Source organism: Danio aesculapii, chromosome 14, assembly GCF_903798145.1.
Source record: "Danio aesculapii chromosome 14, fDanAes4.1, whole genome shotgun sequence".
In the NCBI taxonomy this organism is placed as follows: Eukaryota; Metazoa; Chordata; class Actinopteri; order Cypriniformes; family Danionidae; genus Danio; species Danio aesculapii.
Genome location: NC_079448.1, coordinates 56,491,931 through 56,512,645, shown reverse-complemented (window position 1 = coordinate 56,512,645; position 20,715 = coordinate 56,491,931). Strand labels below are relative to the sequence as shown.

General features: G+C 36.2%; 1 protein-coding gene across 1 annotated transcript in view; it reads right to left on the bottom strand.

Moving 5' to 3' along the window:
• Window positions 1-386: 386 nt before the first annotated feature.
• Window positions 387-20,715, bottom strand: part of b4galt1l (DP-Gal:betaGlcNAc beta 1,4- galactosyltransferase, polypeptide 1, like) — a 32,036-nt gene continuing 11,707 nt past the window's right edge. Inside the window, exons 3-6 of the mRNA XM_056472042.1 lie at window positions 14,511-14,698; window positions 8,867-8,989; window positions 3,420-3,524; window positions 387-1,742 (exon numbers count right to left, since the gene is read on the bottom strand). Coding sequence (XP_056328017.1) covers window positions 1,613-1,742; window positions 3,420-3,524; window positions 8,867-8,989; window positions 14,511-14,698 — 546 coding nt within the window. The 3' untranslated portion in view covers window positions 387-1,612. The remainder of the gene's footprint in view (window positions 1,743-3,419; window positions 3,525-8,866; window positions 8,990-14,510; window positions 14,699-20,715) is intronic.

Sequence of the window (20,715 nt, the reverse complement as noted above, 5' to 3'; positions counted from 1 at the left end):
GCCCCAAAATGTAGTACTGTATACTCTACAGGCAGCAAATACACTATATATTGCACATTATTTACACAATAAACTGATATTACACTGCAATAAAAGCTTCTCTTACTTAGAGTTTGTGCCTCGTTTCTAGTAAAATATCTACAAACTCTAAAAGCAGTCATTTATTTAAGACAAAACTGAAATAATCAGCAATAATGAGTCCAAATGAAGTGAGTTTTGCTGTTGTGTTGATCTGAGTGAGTTTTGAAGATCACCTGGGATCCTGCTTATAACATTTGCATGAAAACCTTCCTAAAAGTTTGCTAATTTAAATACATTCATACAATCTTAAATGTATTAAAATTGGGTGAGAAGGTCGCTGGTTCGAGTCCCGGCTGAGTCAGTTGGTGTTTCTGTGTGGAGTTTGCATGTTCTCCTCGTGTTGGTGTGGGTTTCCTCCAGGTGCTCCGGTTTCCCCCACAGTCCAAACACATGCGCTATAGGGGAATTGATCAACTAAACTGGCCGTAGTGTATGAGTGTGTGTGTGAGAATGAGTGTGTATGGGTACTGGGTTGCATCTGGAAGGGCATCCGCTGTGTAAAACATTTGCTGAAATAGTTGGCGGTTCATTCCGCTGTGGTGATCTCTGATAAATAAGGGACTAAGCTGAAGGAAAATAAACGAATGAATGTATTAAAATTGTAATTTAATGAAATGTTATTTAGTACTGGCGTAGATTAATTACATCCAAAATAAAAGTTTGTTTGACATAATATATATATGTGTGTGTGCATGAATATATTTGAGGAAATATGTGTCTATATTTAGACATAAAATATATGACACTAATTATAAATACATTTAAATAACGATGTAACTAAATAGGTTTGTGCACTTATTTTTAATGTGTGTGTGTGTATTAGATATACCTAATAAATATATAAAACACACACACACACACACACACACACACACACACACTTAAATTGTCAACTCTACCTTTTAATTTGAATGTAATTAATGGTGATTATCTTTGCTCAGCACTCATGTATTAGTTTATGATAACGCCTCATATGCTGATTTAATGATATTTACTCTTATTTAATAGCGAGTCAGTAATGAAGTTAAACATGAGTTCATTTAAAGCTGCGTACATTATGAGCGGTGTTTAAATCATGGCTTCAGTATCGCACAATGCTTGTTAGGGTTTAATTAAAACTGTAAAGTAAACATAATCGTGACTCCCCAAAAATGCCAGTTTTCTGGTTGATGATTACAGAATATCCACAACCCTTGATTAGCAGATCCCCCAGAATCGTTTTGCATTGCTCAGCTTCCTGATTAACGATCACTCTATAAAATAAAGAAGTAATAATCCCATAGATCAGCTCGCATCGTCTCATGTACATCAGCGATTTAATGCAATTAAATGGCTCAAAATATAGTTTGTTCCTCGGCAGGAGAGAGTGTGAAACCCTCCGGACGCTTCCAGAAGAGTCCGCCGATGCCTGCGCTCGCCATCACATGTGCAAAGATGGCTAAACTCCCGTCTGTCAAATATATCTCTCTATAATCCACTCTCAGAATGAAGGCACGTTTGGTGGAGTTTTTATTTGGTTTCTGTGCAGGAATCAGGGTTTGCCCACATCCACTGTGATTTTGGTGAAGAGCAGGTCTTTCTCGATTTTTACCACGTTATATTTTAGCGAATTGATCCCGTCAGTTGTCATGGTTTCCCTTGTGTGCGCGATTCGGTCAAATCTGTGACAGGAAATGACATCATTAGCATCACACAAAGCATTTAAAACCGATTAAATGAACAATTAAGTTAATTAATTTAGCTAGTTAGTTAGTTGGCTGGTTTAGTAAGTTGGTTGGTTAGTTGGCAAGTTAGTTGGTTGGTTGGATGGTAAGTTAGTTGGTTGTTTGTTTGGTTATTAAGTTAGTTGTTTGGTTGGTTGGTTGGTTGGCTGGTTAGTAAGTTAGTTGGTTATTAAGTTAGTTGTTTAGTAAGTGAGTTAGTTGGTTGGTAAGTTAGTTGATTGGTTGGATAGTAAGTTAGTTTGTTGGTTGGTTGGTTAGTTAGTAGATCGGTTGGTAAGTTAGTTGGTTGTTTGTTTGGTAATTAAGTTAGTTGTTTGTTTGGTTGGTTGGTTAGTAAGTTAGTTGGTTATTAAGTTAGCTGTTTAGTAAGTGAGTTAGTTGGTTGGTAAGTTAGTTGATTAGTTAGTTGTTTAGTAAGTGAGTTAGTTGGTTGGTAAGTTAGTTGATTGGTTAGTTGTTTAGTAAGTGAGTTAGTTGGTTGGTAAGTTAGTTGATTGGTTGGATAGTAAGTTAGTTTGTTGGTTGGTTAGTAGATCGGTTGGTAAGTTAGTTGGTTGGTTAGTTGTTTAGTAAGTTGGCTGATTGGTTGGGTGGGTTGGTTAGTTAGTTAGTGGTTTAGTAAGTTAGTTGGTTGGTTGGTAAGTTAGTTAGTTAGTTGATTGATTGGTTAGTAAGTTAGTTAGTTGGTTAGTTAGTTGTTTAGGAAGTTGGCTAGTTGGTTGGGTGGTTAGTTTGTTAGTTAGTTGGTTGGGTGTGTGGTTAGTTGGTTGGTTAGTTAGTAAGTTAGTTTAGTAAGTTGGTTGGTTAGTAAGTTAGTTGGTTGATAAGTTAGTTGTTTAGTAGGTTAGTTGGTTGGTTGGGTGGATAGTTGGTTAGTTAGTTGGTTGGGTGCATGGTTAGTTGGTTGGTTATTTAGTAAGTTAGTTTAGTAAGTTGGTTGGTTAGTAAGTTAGTTGGTTGGTAAGTTAGTTGTTTAGTAGGTTAGTTGGTTGGTTGGGTGATTAGTTGGTTGGTTAGTAAGTTGGTTGGTAAGTCAGTTAGTAAGTTGGTTGGTTGTTTAGTAAGTTGGTTGGTTAGTAAGTTACTTGGTTAGTAGGTTAGTTGATTAGTAAGTTGGTTGGTTGGTTAGTAGGTTAGTTTGGTTGGTTGGTTAGTTTTGGGCATTTACACCTGCATTTTTCAGGTGTAGCTCTGCCATCAGAAAGAACACATGAAGTGAGCATAATAATTTCTGAATTGAAACAATACCTCTACTATCATTTTAAAATATACTTCCTATTAAAATATGTTGTAGTGTGTGTTGATAACATATTGCAGAACACCTCTGGGTGGGATACAGGTTGGGTTATAGTGGTATGGGCAGGTGTACTGTGTAAGGGATGGTCAACAGTGTAATTATAAATGTACTTACAGTAATTAATTGCATGCATGTATTTAACCAATCATAAGTACAATGTAAAAACATGTATTTACACAATAAGTGGATTGTAAGACATGATTAATGTCAGTGTAAGTGCATATTAGTGAAGGTCTCCTGATATAAAGTGTGTCCCAGAATATTAATTTCTGTGCATCCCCAATAATTCCCCATGCAATAATATTAGTCATAAGTACCTCTGAGGGTTTGGGTCGTTCTGTTTGTCTCTCTCATGACGGATCATTCTACAGCGGCCCAGGAGTCCGTCAGGCCGAGATATCGACATCCCTCTGGAGGAGATCCTGCAAAAATACTCAACATTCAGAAAACTCACACAATGCTTAGTTTTACCTCAGACTAGAGCAGGGAGATGCCATAACTTATCATTCAGTTGAAGTCAGAATTATTCGCCCTCCTGTTCAATTTTAATTGGCAAGTGTAATGGAGGCACACAAGCGTAAAGTTCACTGTTTTGCAAATGTTGTTCAATATCTAATTACTAACGTTAATCCTTTCACACAAGTCCACACCCATCTCAAGAGTGTAAAAATGTTTTTTGTGAATTAAATTTGTTTGCAATTTGGTGTTTTCATCACTCATTTCTCACACAATACTTCAAAATTTGCATCAACACAGACTGATGGACACCCAGCAAGTTTCGGAACTAGCTGCGTTTCCATCAATTGTTAGAGCAGCCGACTGTAGTATTGGTAACCTAGCAACCAAAAGTAAACAATGCACACATAATGCTGTTTAATGCTGTTTTTTCATAATGCAACAGAGAGTTAATTAGTTTTTCCATTCAAAATTAATGTACACCTTTAACCCAACAATTGGCTTTGTTCATATTTGATAACTTATTTTATTTCACATTAGCAGACCCCCTAGTTTTCACAATTTTGTGATCGCTGAATCCAACTCAAAATCTACAACATTCACAATTTTTTGAGATCCTGCAAAATTCTTAAAATAATCTCATAAAACATCAAATTCCAAACCATAAAATAAAATTAGATTGATTTCAGTTTGCATTGATTTGTTTTACGTGACTTATAAATGTTGCATACGCAGCGCACATGAAGTGTCTCTCGAAAAATGACGTCTCACCAGCGCCCTCACAATCCTAACATTACATGAGAGTGGGGGAAAATGTTTTGCAGCCTGTGCAGTTAGCAGACGCGGATAAAGCACGAGTGATTTACATGTGAAGTATGTGCAAAGATGCGATTAGACATCCTGTGGTGCAAATAGAGTGAATTACGCGCTTCAGACTGCAAAAGAAAGTGTGAGCAAACCTCTAACAAACGGAGCAATGGAACAGACAGAAAAGCAAGCAGCTTACAATGATGGAGATTGGTTCAAGGACAACAGACAGTGGACGTGACTGAATTGAAGGACCTTAATTGTGCTTTACATGAATGGCTGGTATAATGATGTGATTTAAATTAATAAATGATTTCGTTAACCTCTTTCCTTGCAGTTAACAAGATAAAACGCTTCCCTGCCATTGACGTGTTTTACAGGAATCTGTGTTTTAGGTGTATTATGGGATGCCGTAACGCATGTACTCAGCAATGTACACAATGTCAGATGCTCTGGGTATGAAATCTGAGAGAGAGAAAGTAAGATCGTGGGTAAAAATACAGGTTATACAACCTTCCTTTAGCTTAATCCCTACCTGTTTTAGATCTCGTCTTGACAAGAGACCAAAATAAAGAAGCTTTATTTTGATCATTTCTGTCATGAAGATTGCACATCTAACATAGTAGGCTACCAAATATAGTAATATATATATATATATATATATATATATATATATATATATATATATATATATATATATATATATATATATATATGTTTTAATGGATTTTTTTTTAATTACTGGCAATTAACACCACAAAATCAGTTAAAAAAATCTATAAAAACTTGTGAAAAACTTGGGGGACTGCATTATATTATATTATATTATATTATATTATAATATTATTATATATTATATTATTATATTATATTATATTATTATATATTATATTATTATATTATTATATATAATATTATATTATATTATATTATATTATATTATATTATATTATATTATATTATATTATATTATTATATTAGTAGTCTACAAGGGTCTAATGTTCACGATGCCAGAGTGTATTTGGCAAATCTATTTCCATATTTTCACATTAATCTTCAAGCGACGGTAAAAATTAATTAAGGGAAGGATCTTTATTCTGAATGTGGTGTTTCCATCATGCAACACTCTCAGTTGTAAGAATCAAATAGTCTGAACAAAACACTGAATCCAAAACCACACAAACACAATTTAAATGTATAAACGCATCACAATATTATTGCATGTAATGCTGAAGACTGGAGTACTGATCCTGAAATTCCAGCTGTAAATTACAGAAATTAATTACATTTCAGCATATATTCACATCAAAATGTGATCTTTTAAATCATAAATAAATCTATATTATTCTGCAATAGTAATCCTGATAATGTAGAATTACATCACAGAATAAAATTACATTTGACCATGTTTACATCAGAATGTGATTTTTAAAATCATAAAAATATATGAAGACTAGATTAATGATTATAAAATGTCAAGCTTTAAATTACAGAAATAAATAGCATTTTTCTATATATTCACATCAAAATGTGACATTTTAAATCATAAAAATATACATCAATATTATTCTTCAGTAATAATGCAAAACATTTAGCATTACATTACAAAAATAAATGACATTCCTCCATTTATTCTCTTCAAAATGTGATATTTAAAATTCTAATAATATACCAATATTATTCTGCAAGTATAATCCTGAAAATGTAGAATTACATCACAGAATAAAATGACATTTGACCATGTTTACATCAGAATGTGATGTTTAAATATTATTCTGGAGTAATAATCCTGCAAATTCCAGCTTTACATCACAAAAATAAATAACATTTTACCATAAACCTATGACCTAGTTCACTTTGGCTATATAAGCAACTGAAAACTAAAACTGTAGACTGTAACCCTGAGATATGAAAGTGTACACGTGCGTCTGGCAGAGTTTGATATCTGAGGGCTTATTATGAATATCACACACACTCTCAGGCATCCTCAAATGAGCAGCGGTTCCTGTTCTGTTTCCTGAACTGTTTGTTCATATGAATAACAAGAGCGGAGCAGGTGTTGATGCCAGCAGATCTCCCAGACCATCCTGTCCTTTAAATAACAGAGGCTGGAGAAACACACACACGAGCTGTGGGAAAACACCCGTCTTTCTTCTGTACACATGATAAGAGTTTAATCTGCTCGTCCTTCTGCTAGTGGGACATTTCTTATCTCAAACAGAAAAACAGAATTTCTCAAATATGCTGGAACGCTCGGCTGCACTCCATTAGTAATGATTTTATGGTGGTCTGTTTGCATGAATAAACATACTGTATGCTAAATGCAGTAATATTGTGACATATTTTTGTGATTTAAACATCACATTTTGATGAGAATATATGGTAAAATGTTGTTTATTTTAGTGAAGTAATGCTACATTTTCAGGATGATTATTCCAGAATAACATTGATATATTTTTGTGAATTGAAATATTATATTTTGATGCGAATATATGACAAAATGTCGTTTATTTCTGAAACCTAATGGTGAAATTATTAGAATCATTACTCCAGTCTTCAGTGTCACATGCAATAATATTGTGATGCATTTTTATGATTTGAAATATCACATTATGATGTGAATATATGGTAAAATGCTATTTATTTCTGTGATTTAAAGCTGATATTTTCTGAATCATTACTCCAGTCTTCAGTGTCACATGCAATAATATTGTGATGTATTTTAGCAATTTGAAATATCATATCTTGAGGTAAATATACAGTAAAATGTCATTTATTTCTGTGATGTAAAGCGCATATTTTCTGAATCACTACTCCAGTCTTCAGTGTCACATGCAGTTATATAGTGATATATTTTTGTGAATTAAATGATCATATTTTGATGTAAATATACAGTAAAACACAATTTATTTATGCGATTAAAAGCTGATTTTTTTTAAAATCATCACACCAGTCTTCAGTGTTACATGCCATAATATAGTGATATATTTTTGTGATTTTAAATATTTAAAACTATAAATCACAAAAATAAATAGCATTTAAACATACATTCCATAATTAATATTTGATCAGATTTTCAATATGTTATTTTGATTTAAATATATGGTAAAATGCTGTTTATTTCTGTGATGTAGAGCTGATATTTTCTGAATCCTGACTCCAGTCTCCAGTGTTACCTGCAGTAATATTGTGATCTATTTTTGTGATTTAAATCATCATATTTTGATTTGAATATATGGTCAAATGCTATTCATTTCAGCGGTGTAAAGCTGAATGAATCTTCAGAACAGTATTATTGTGTAGAGGTGTGGTGGTTTGTTTGTGTCAGACTCAGAAACAGGAAGTGTGAGGTTGAAAGCGGAGCCTCAGCTGAATCGATGTTTCCGGTTTACTGGAGCAGAGGGCTCTGCGCTTGACTGCGCTACGGGAGGAAAACAGCGCTTTATTTTTACTCTTAACACTTTCAGTAAGGGTGTGTGCTGAGTTTCTGTCATTCTGGAGGATTCACACAAAAATAACACACGTCACTGAAAGGACAGAAGTGCACTGAAACACACTAATATAATAACGCACTACACACACTCTATAATAACACACTAATATAATAATACTGCAGAAAACTCCATATATATATATATACACACGTAAGTAGTTTACAAGTCGCTCGGAATGAATCACTTGGATCAGTGAGTTGTTTACTCGAGACTCACTTTCAATGAATCAATTGAATCACTGAGTTGTTCACTAGAGACTAGCACTAAACAAATCATTTGAATCAATAGGTTATTCACTGGAAACTCCGAATGAATCATTTGGATTAGTGAGTTGTTTACTGCTGACTAATGCCAAACAGATCATTCCAATGAGTGAGTCGTTTGCTGGAGACTCACCACGAACAGATGATTTAAATCATTAGATGGAAAGCCGCTTAGATCAGATTATTTGAATCAGTGAGTGGTTTACAGCAGACTCACTCACAATGAATCACTTGAATTAGTGAGTTGTATACTGGAAACTCTCTCTGAATGAATCACTGGAATCAGTTAGTTGTTTACTTGAAAGTCACTCTAAATGAATCACTTGAATCAGTAAGTTGTTTACCCGAAACTCACTCGCAATGAATTAATTTAATCATTGAGTTGTTCACTAGAGACTAGCGCGAAACAAATTATTTGAATCAATGAGTTTTTCCACTGGAAACTCTGAATGAATTATTTGAATCAGTGAGTCGTTTCTTAGAGACTCACTGCCAATGAATTAATTGAATCAGTGAGTTGTTTACTGTATACTTACTCTGAATAAACCATTTGAATCTGTGAGTCATTTACTGAAGACTCACTCTAAATGAATCACTTGACTCAGTGAGTCACTGGAGTTGAATGGAGCATTTGTATTCTGTGTTTATAACGATATGAGGAGCGATGCTTGTCAGTATAGTTCTGTGTGTGTGTGTGTGTGTGTGTGTGTGTGTGTGTGTGTGTGTGTGTGTATGTTCTGAGACCTGTTGAAGATGTCGTCGTCTTCTCCGCCCCAGCCCCAGTAGTTGTTAGGGAATCCGTTGATCTTCAGGAACTGCTCTTTACTGAGCGACGAAACACCACCGAAATACTGTGTGTACGGCAGCCTGTAGACGAGCACAAACACACAGATGAGGAGTGTGTTCCAGAAAACTAACATCTCCACAACGCTGCTTTTTGCACTGCCATATGCAAGTGGTGATGAGAAACGCTTATAATGAACTGAAGCTCATCTCTCTCTCACACACGCGCACACACACACACACACACACGCATACACACACGCACACACTACAGTCATTATCAGAAGCGTCTCTTCTAGAAACCCAAACAACAGCTCCTGGTTGACGTAGGAATTACCATAGCAGGAGTCTGATGTCAGGAAAACACAGCCCAGATTCAGAACATGTCTGCTGTCAGATATAAACCAGTGGCACCATGAGTTATTAAAATAATATTTATTATAGGTATATAGACATATTTAGTCATCATCAATTTTAGTTATAAAACTATTGATTAATAATTGCCTTTTTTTTTATTTCAGATATATTTATATAGCGTCTTGTAAAATCTATATCACAATAATATAGCTCACTGATCTCTCTGTTACAGTAATATTGTCTCCAGGCTGCTGTACAGTAGTATATGTGTGCAGATACAGTAGATTAGTCACTAGCAAAGACAAACTGATCATCTAATCTAACAAGATCACAGTCCAGAGACCACTACACACGAGGAGGAAAATATTAAACAATTATAATAAACAGGAATAATCAAGACATAATAATGTTACATTCTGTTGGATTTTTTAATTTAGATGTTGAATTTTAATGTATTATTGTTCTGTTCCTAAAGATGCTGCATGAGAAAACTCTTATTTTAATGAATATCTCTGTTTAATAAAACTTCTGTTTAAATGCACCAAACATTACTGTCTATATTCACTGAGACATGGATGAAATATGAATATTCAACAGGAGGTGCACTCATTTATGCAGAGCACTGTATACAGTGAATATAGAAATACAGAACAAGACCCTTAAGTTTACTGTTAAACAAACAAAACAAATCTAGATGATCTTTACCTCTAATACAAAATATTCCTATAAATAATAATGTAATTTAATTAGTTATAAATAATAAAATATGTGTTAATAACCGTCCGTTTGTGTGTTGATAAATAGTGGAAATGACCTTTTCTGCTTTTGGTTGTTGCATAATTAAAAACTGATTTACATTAATACTTATATATTAAAATAATTAATGTTACAAAACAAGAGCAGTTTAATGTATTGGTGAAACCAAAGATATGTTCATCTATATGTTAAATATATATTGAATAATTTACACTACCGTCAAAAGTTTGGGGTCAATAGGACTTTTAAATGTTTTTAAAATCAGCTTCTCCTGCTCACCAAAGCTGCATTTATTTCATCAAAAATACAGAACAAACTGTAAAACTACAGTTATAAAATAACTGTTCAAAGAAGTTTATAATTTAATAATATAATATAACTGATATTATTAATTTAACAGTATTCCAGTGATTTATTATTATTATTTTTGGGGGGTTTTAACCTTTATTGTATAGGATGGTATAGAGCAGGGGTCACCAATCTCGGTCCTGGAGGGCCGGTGTCCACCTGCCTGGATGTTTCAAGTATACCTAGTAAGACCTTGATTAGCTTGTTCAGGTGAGTTTGATTAGGGTTAGAGCTAAAATCTGCAGGACACCGGCCCTCCAGGAACAAGTTTGGTGACCCCTGGTATAGAGCATTGACAGGAAAGCATAGGGAGCAGAGAGAGGGGAAAGGATCGGCATAGGACCGCGAGGCCGTGATCACCGGAGTGCATGTGTCGACGCACTAACCACTACACCACTGGTGCCGACAGTATTCCAGTGACTGTAAAGATGAATTTTCAGCTTCATTACTGCAGTCTTCAGATTCACACAATCCTTCAGAAATCACTCTACTATTAATTATTATGATTATTCATTCATTTTCCTTCGGCTTAGTCCTGTTATTAATCTGGGGTCACCACAGCAGAATGAACCACCAACTTATCCAGCATCTGTTTTACACAGCAGATGCCCCTGCAGCTGCAACCCATCACTGGGAAACACCCATACACACTCATTTACACACACTACGGATAATTTAGCCTACCCAATTCACCTGCACCACATGTGTTTGGACTGTGGGGGAAACCGGAGCACCCGGAGGAAACCCACACCAACACAAGGAGAACATGCAAACTCCACACAGAAACCACAGCTGACCCAGCCGGGACTCAAACCAGAGACCTTCTTGTGCTACCCACTGTGCCACCATGCTGCTATGATTATGATTATTATGATTATTATTATTATTAACGGTAATAGTAATAAAAGCCATAAAGACTGGAGTAATCATTTCATTTGAAACTACATTCAATAAGAAAGCAGTCATTTAAAATGAATAAATATTTAACTTTTACATGTAATAAATGCCGCCCTGATGAACAGAATCATTTTCTTTAAAAAACAAACCATGAAAAAAAACAACAAAACAAACTGACCCCAAACTAGTAGTAAACAGTAGTGTAGATTGGGGTTTTTAATACTAAAAAACAGAACACAGTTCATTTAACAATGTAATACTGGAATTATTATTTTCAGTCCTGTTGTTCCATAAATGACATTAATATTTATATTTTTAAACATTAATGTGTTACAGATCAAGGCTATTTCAATTTACTGTTATCTACTGTCAAATACAAGACTATATACTCTATATAATAATAATAATAATAATAATAATAATAATAATATAGATCTATAATGCAAAACAAATAAACCCCAAAAACTGACACTCAAAGAGTTAATTTAGCTGGATAAACATGACGAGAGTTCCAGCACTGAGAGAGAAAGAAATCTTGTAAACTGAACATCAGGGGCTCTACAGAAGTGTGTGTGTGTGTGTGTGCGTGTGCGTGTGCGTGTGTGTGTGTGGTTTAATCCAGTATTTCCATTCATTTTTGTGTGATGTGAACATTAGATCAGCTCGATCCTCAACCACACAGACAGACAGACAGACAGACAGACAGACAGACAGACAGGCAGGCAGGCAGACAGACAGACAGACAGACACCTGAACACATTCATTTCATTTGTTTCTCCAGTTGAACACAAAGCAGATAATGTGAAGAATGTTCATTGTATCTGGCTGTGTGTTCACAGAGGCGAGAAACTCAAACAGGTTTGAGACTCAATGCAGATGATGACAGAATTAAGAGCCGTAAGACCAGTTCCAGCTCTGCGTCTGCATGTGTGTGTCCTGAGGAATGATCAGGTGTGAATATAGCTGCAGGTGAACTCACATATCACGACAAAAACACACATGATGAAGAGGAGCAGACATTCTGATGAACACACACTTCAGCAGTGGAGGAGAGAGCGTCAGTGCCTCATCCTCATCCTCATCATCCTCGTCATCCTCATCTCTGAATATTATTTGTGTTGTGTTCTGCCTGAAACAGATGATTCTCTGTCCTGCATCAGCTTCTGGCCGCTGACGCTCTGCTGTAACACTCCAAACAACAAATCACAACCAGATGGAGGAACAGCAGAGAACACTGCAGACACACACACACACACACACACACACACACACACACACACACACACAACTAAGAGCAGCACTGAGTGTGTGTGGGCTTAACCAGACCTTTATCAGAGATACACACTCTAAACATGAACAAAGAGAACACACACATCTGCACACACTCACATAACATGCCAAACACACACACACGTCTGCACATGCTCACACATACACAAATGCATGCACGTCCGTACAACACTGACACACATGTGCATGCTCACATAACATGATCTCTCTCTCTCACACGTGTACACACACACACACACACACACACACACACACACGCACACGCACACACGCACACGCACATCTACACATGCTCAGGCTCGCACACTTACGCATGTCTGCATATGCTCACACACACTCAGTTTCATTCACACTTACTCACCCATACATGCATACACACACTCACACACACTCCAGCAGCTACAGTTTCAGTGCTGTGATGTCAGTGTGTGTTTCACTCCCACACACACTCACACACTCACACACTCCAGCATCTACAGGTTGAGCGGTGTGACGTCAGTGCAGTGTGTGTTTGATCATCTCTCTGACGCTGAACTTAACCACAGCTCAAAGGCCTGCTGGAGTAACCCAGAGGGAGTTAAAGGATGTTCTGGGTTAAATATTCTGGGTTAAATCAACAGTATTGTGGAGGATTAACTGTGAAAATAACCAATAAATAATCTCTCTGGAAAAGCAGAATAACCTTCAACAACCTCGTGTTACTCCGGTTACACACACACAGTCATGTTCGTCTTCAGCTGGAGGTAAAGCAGCCGTGCTGATAATGACACCGTGCTAAAAATATTCATCAAACACAAACACGTGACAAAATAAAAGCGATGAAATAATACTCAAAGTTGAACCGAAATCCAGTAAATACAACGATAAAGAGCATCTCCTATAAACACACATCCTCTGTTTACACACTGTAAAGCAGTCCTGAATGCTGAACACCATGCAAATACACACACCGCAGCATTTCCATCTGCACCAGCATCATATTCACACACACACACACACACACACACACACACACACACACACTCAAAACAAACAATAATGTGGGTCTAAACACAGCTGACGTCTGAAACACAGGACAGGACACAGGACACTGGAGCTGCATGATACTGCATAAATCTGGCATTGCGATGTCTTGTTTGTTTGTGAAATAGATTGCGATATGATGTAGGGATGCACTGACACCATTCTTTAGGAACCGATGCGATCCCGATACCGAAATTTTGCGTATCGATTGATGCATATCTGATCCCGATACTGTGCAGATGTTTTATATTATTGATTTAAACATAATTCAGTTTCTATAGTTCTGAGATAAACTCAAATAACATATCTTCTTTAGCAAAAATAGGGTTTGAAGCAGACTAAAGCGTCTGAGGCCAGCTTTACTTCAACATTCCCTCACCTAAACTCACCGCAGAAACTGAAAACATGTCTGAAATATTAGATTTTGTCTGAAAAATGATCTTTTTGAAACTGATTTCGTTCTGTATTTGTTGGTTATTTTAATGTTTCGCTTTTGTTGGTCAGTTATCCACAAAATACTGCTTATATGCTTCAGCACACACACTGACAGGTCTGTTCAATAAAATACTGATATAAATAAAGCGACAGTGAAATATTCACAGTTTCAGAGTAGCCTATATTAGGCTCAACCATTTTCTGTTCATGACAATCCATATCGCGCCCATCAGTTTCACTTATTCATTTACTCACCTACTTTGACCACAATGAGAGAGGCTTTACAAGCTATTCACAGCACTGAAAGTGTTCCCCTCAGAAGAATAAACTCAGTCAGAAGGATGAGAGAACAGATATTTATTGTGAGAATAATCTTACGGAGCGGTGCATGTGGCGTTTGCGCAGCCGGTGCGTGAATGAATGAATTCTGCTTCCCACGGGAGCAGAAACCGACCAGAAACACAACAAGAACAGCAGAATCTCTGCAGGACTGACGCACCTGAAGCCAAATTTGTCCATGGAGACGGCCAGGTGTCTGGGCTGATTGTAGCACTTGTAGATGTTGCGGTCATCCATCGGGATCAGGTCCACGTCACTGAACACGAAACAGTCGTAATCATACTCCTTCAGCGCCTCCGCGTAGCCGATGTTCAGGAGTTTAGCTCGATTAAACGTGTCCTCACCGTCCTGTCATCACACACACACACAGTGTTCACAATTACACATCCACTATACACAGCTCAACATCATCAGACCTGCTGTCAAACATCTCACTCTTCCACAAACAAAAATAAACAGGTTTAATGGAAATGTTCACAGTATTTCCTGAAATATTTTTCTTCTAGAGAATGAATTATTTATTATTCAGTATTATAAAGTGTTCATTCATTTACCTTCAGCTTAGTCCCTTTATTAATCTGGGGTCTCCACAGCAGAACTTATCCAGCATATGTTTTATGCAGCAGATGCCCTTCTAGCTGCAACCCCTTCACTGGGAAACATCCATACACACTCATACACTACGGCCAGTTTAGTTCAATTCCCCTATAGCGCATGTGTTTGGACTGTGGGGGAAACTGGAGCACCTGGAGGAAACCCACGCCAACACGGGGAGAACATGCAAACTCCACACAGAAACACACACTGACCCAGCCGGGACTCAAACCAGCGCCCATCTTACTGTGAGGCGATCGTGCTACCCACTGCGCCACCGTGACGCCTATTATGAAGTATTTATTTTTATAAAGTATTTTATTATTTAGTATTATAAAGTATTATTATATTTAATTATTTATTATTTATCATTTATTTTAGTTTGACTGGAACAAAAGCAGTTTTTAATGATTTAAAAGGTCAACATTAATAGCCACATATATTTGTTTGATTGTTTACAGAACAGACCAATGTTGTCCTATAACTCACCTAATGACCCTAACTTTACCCTAATTACCCTAGTGAAGCCTTTAAATGTCACTTTAAGCTGAATACTAGTGTTTTGAGTAATATCTAGTCTAATATTATGTGCTGTCATCATGACAAAGAGAAAATACATAAGTTAATGAAACTATCAACATGTTAATCTATATTTTGCTCTATTTTCTACAGCTATAACTGCTATTTATACATCTACAATTGTCTGTTTTGACGCATTATACCCCCTAATTGTGATTGTTATTAATATTATTTATGTTTTTTTGTTCAGATGCTGATGTATAAGCATTTCACTGCATATGTACTGTGCATGACTGTGTGCGATTAATTAATTTTATTTTGATATTATGTTTAAAAGTAGTGCTGCACAATATATGGTTTCAGCATGGATATCTGCAATGTGCGTTTATATGTTGGGATTATATTCGAGCAAAAGCCATACTTCTGAAAACATCAGATTTGTGGAGTTTAACCATAGGAAATCTTTATCATCTGCTTGTGTTTTTTAAACATGGGACAAGAAATTGCACCTTTTGTAAGTTTACCAATGATTTATTTTATTTACCCATTTACAATGAAGATTATACAGTGTCTTTATATGCGATTAGTCAATTTCTGTATGTGAATACAGTTTGGCTCCCCAGAAAACCATAGAGCACTGTACATTTTCTTTTCTGTGCTTTATTGTATTAATCTATGCTTTTAAATAGTTTATTAATTTTAATAAGAGGGGGAGCACGGTGGCTCAATGTTTAGCACTGTGGCCTCACAGCAAGAAGGTCTCTGGTTCGAGTCCCGACTGGGTCAGTTGGCGTTTCTGTGTGGAGTTTGCATGTTCTCCTCATGTTGGTGTGGGTTTCCTCCGGATGCTCCGGTTTCCCCCACAGTCCAAACACATGCACTATAGGGGAATTGATCAACTAAACTGGCCGTAGTGTATGAGTGTTTGTGTGTGTGTGTGTGTGAGAATGAGTGTGTATGGGTGTTTCCCAGTACTGGGTTGCGGCTGGAAGGGTGTCCGCTGAGTAAAACATATGCTGGATAAGATGGCGGTTCATTCCGCTGTGGTAACTCCTGCCGAACAAAGGGACTAAACCGAAGGAAAATGAAGGAATATTTTAATGATCCCAAGTCAGTCTAAATGAAGGAGTTCTTCCTAAATAAAGCTCTTCAAGCTATCTGGTGGAATTATAGTCATATTCCAATATATATTGCAGAAAAACAACATACTGCAATGTAATATATTTCCAATATCGTATTTAAATACATTTATTTAAAAGTGTTGAAAGAATATTCTCCATTAAACAGCACTCAGGAAATATTCAATCAATCATCTCAATTTCACAGCTAAATGAAATCTCACATGAGACAGCACAGTGTGATAAACAGCACGCGTTTCAGTGTGTGTGCTGATCATATCAGACAGGTCACACACACACACACACACACACACTGATCAAACAACCATATTTATACAGAGATTTACACACTAAACAGACTAACAGCAGAGGCTGAAGCTGCGGACTACACTGACCCGGCCGTCTCTTCTGATCACTTCTAGAAGGAAGTAAATCATTTCAGGAAGAAGAAGAAGAAGAAAAATGATTTCACTTCCACTTTGCTGTTTAACTTCAGACAATTGTGAGTTATCCATCAGGTACAGCAGTGAAGCGTGATGCTGTTTTTATGCTCGGTGAAAGTTCAGCGGGGTTCGTGAAGACTTTAACAACTAACATAACGTGATAGCACTGTTTAAAGGCTGTTACTGAGAATAATATTGGTTTATTACATTACTGTATAATACAACATTGCAATTCATTCCAGTTCTACATTTCTAATTAGTGTAATATAAAACCACTCCTTCAGTTTACTTGGTGAAAGGCAAGGGCGTAGAATTGGAGGAGACGTGTCCCCACCAATATCCACCAATAACTGAAATATCCCAACCAATAATCTAATCTACTTCAAGTAATCCTGGTCAACTCTTAAACTACACCAACTCAAGTTCTCTACTAGTTCACCATAATATTATTATGAATTAAGGCTGTGCAACTAATTAAAATTCAGTTTTGATTTTGGCCTCCATGATTATGAAAATCAATAACGGGGATAAACCAGTTCAATTGTGTCGCACACCTCTCTCAATTTCTCTACATCCATACCTCCCTAAAGCCAGACTGCAGTACAATCATGTAAATAGACTTTTGCAGTATGTGACGGGATTATTTATATTTTTAAGTGTTCATTTTATATTATTAAATACTTTAATCGTGTTTTTTAAAAGCGCAAAACAGAATTTGAGCTGTTCAATGCTTGCGCTCTATGTTCCCACCAATGTCAAGAGCAAATCTACGCCCTTGGTGACAGGTGAAACAGATATGAATAATTCATGATTTAGATGCCTCGTACAGCTGAAGGCAATATATTTCTAGTGAATCGTTTAAATTATTGTTCAAATATTTACAAAGTGATGTTTAACAAAGCATTTTTCACTGTATTTCCTATTATACATTTGTTTTGGAGAATTTGTTTCCTCCTCCTTGAAGAATATCTAGTCTAATATTACATGCTGTCATCATGCCAAAGACAAGATGAGTTATTAGAGATGAGTTATTAAAAATACGCTTTCCAAACTGCGCTTCGCAACTTGGTGTATAAATAAATTAAATAAAATGTAAATAAAAATAATATATAATATATTAAGTAAACCTAAAATAAAACCTAAAATAAAACAAATAAATAAATAAATATATACAAGCTTATTAAAATAATTCAGTATTTGATTGACCATTGATCTGTGAATTATTGAAAATACTGGAAACTCTGGTGCTTTTTCATAGAGAAGATCCTGGAAAAAAGCTGTTCAGAAGAGCAGCGGCTCATTCTGCTCTTTCTGGAGGAATGAAACCTGATGAGGACAGAGCCTCAGGGGTGAAGATCTGCTGTTAACCTCACTAACATTCACACAAGCAGACTCTCTCACACACACACACACTAACATACATACTAACATTCACACTCACACACAGAGACACTCTCACACAGAGAGAGAACAACCAGCTTCTCCAGTTGTGCGGGTCTTTCAGTGCACATAAAGCATCTTCTCGTGTGTCAGCAGCAGATCTGATCACATTCCTTCACATTCACAGAGTTAAAAAGCAGACGAACACAAAGAGCTGAAGTCCAGAAGAAGAGCAGTGTTCCTTACACTGATGAAACCTCTCATCGCTCACTCACACAGCATTCATCCACTAACCTTTACCTAACTTTACCTTTCATTAGACAGTCAAAAACATCCCTAAATGATCAGTTTTTCATATTTGGACACTCATGTTTTGATTTTCCTCTGTTTATCTCTGATGTTGAGCTGCATTATGGGATCTTGATGTTTTTTCCAACACTTATTAACCTTAAAGTTTTAATAAAGTGTCTTGTCTGAGCATGTGTGATAGTCTGCAGTGCTGTATTGTGTGTGTTGGTGTGGTATATTACGCTACAGAAACCTTGTAAAAAACTGCAGCACATTTTCTGCTAATTTACACACTTATTTCTCTACACTGTAAACTTAGATTCACTAATATTAGTGGAGATAACAAAATATTTGTAGTTTATGTAGATTAAAATAATAGCATGGTGGTCACTCACTGATTTAACATTAAAAATAGTTGATTTAACTAATAGATAGTTCACTGGACTCCCGAGTATTCCTTTACCCTGCGCATGCGCCCGACGCTCCAGAGTCAACACAGAAGGCATTTGAAGAGAAGGCGCCATTCTCTCCCCTTCAGAGGCAAGTTTTATATTAAGTCTTTATAAAAATCAACATCTTATATGTCTTGGTTGTCGCGATACCATTAATTAATCTCACAATACTATACCAGCTGAAGTATCACTATAGTATTGTGATACAGTAATTCATAACTCAAATTATAAAGAGAATTGTCAGAAACAGTGGTGTAGTCCTTGCTATACTCACGTATACTCAGTATGCCTACTTTTTTCCATGAGCTGTTTGGGTATTACGACTTCTGAGGATCGTACTCTCAGTATACTCACTTGTTTAGGTTATTAGACTTCCCTTATTTTTGTACGTTGAGTATTTGAGTTTTCAAAGATCACAACAAATCAGCTGAATGATGTCTTGCTGAAACGTTCAAGTAAAATTGTAAAATAGCATGGGCATCGCTTTAGCCCTACTATATTTCCATTTAGCCCCCCTAACACCTTTGCGATTACCTGTACACTACTAAAGGATCGCCTCAGTCCCCTTTAAATTTGATATAAAAGCGGCGGCAGAATCCCGCTCCTGAACTCGTTTTTTAGTTAGTCAGCAAACCACAGCTGTGCAGTGTGTGTGTGTGTGTGTGTGTGTGTGTGTGTGTGTGTGTGTGTGTGTGTGTGTGTATATATATAAATCAAATGAATCAAATATACATTGACTTTCGTCGTTTCTTTGACTACTTTTAAAATTTGGATTGGGTGGATAATAGTACACCACCTATTTTTTTAGGACTACACCACTGGTCAGAAATACTATATTTTATGTCATAATAAGTATACTTGAATGCAATTCATAATTTTTTTAAGGCCAAAAAGTATTATTTGCACCCACTTCATCTAAAATGTCTTCATTATTTTTGTTTATTCTGTAGATAAATGACCAACAATACAGAATAACGTTTTGTTACCAAAAAAAACTGGCCAAAATTAGGCTATATGGAGTGGTCAAAACTGTTAATGTTTCCTGTTGCTATTTTGGGTTTTTCCATCTATTTTCTTCAGTCTTACCAGGTAACAATCCAAAGCAATTAATAATTTGACTTTGTGAGTCCTTCTTTTAAAGAGATCGATTATATTAGCGGTTGCTAATAATTCATATTAACAGAGACAGAAATGAACAGATTCAGATGTGCGTTCGAACTGAAGCGTTAGAAAACGTGCAATAGGCTACCATAAAAGATGCTAATTCTACACAGTTTTGCAGCCTTGAAGGGCTCTACAGACTACTCAAAATAAAATGGTTTATTGTTGCACAAACGTGTGAACATTTTAGTGACTTTTCCACAAGCAACATTATCTATTGTGGATAAACCATTAATGACGATACTACCGTTTACAAACTACAGAGGCACCGCCAGTATTCTGGAGCTACTCACGATTCTACCATAGTACCGATAAACCGTGCAACCCTATCTTAGAGTGATTTGAAGTACTGCTGAAGATATGAGCAGTTATCAAAAATCTAACTTTATTATAATTGTGCCTTAAATTGT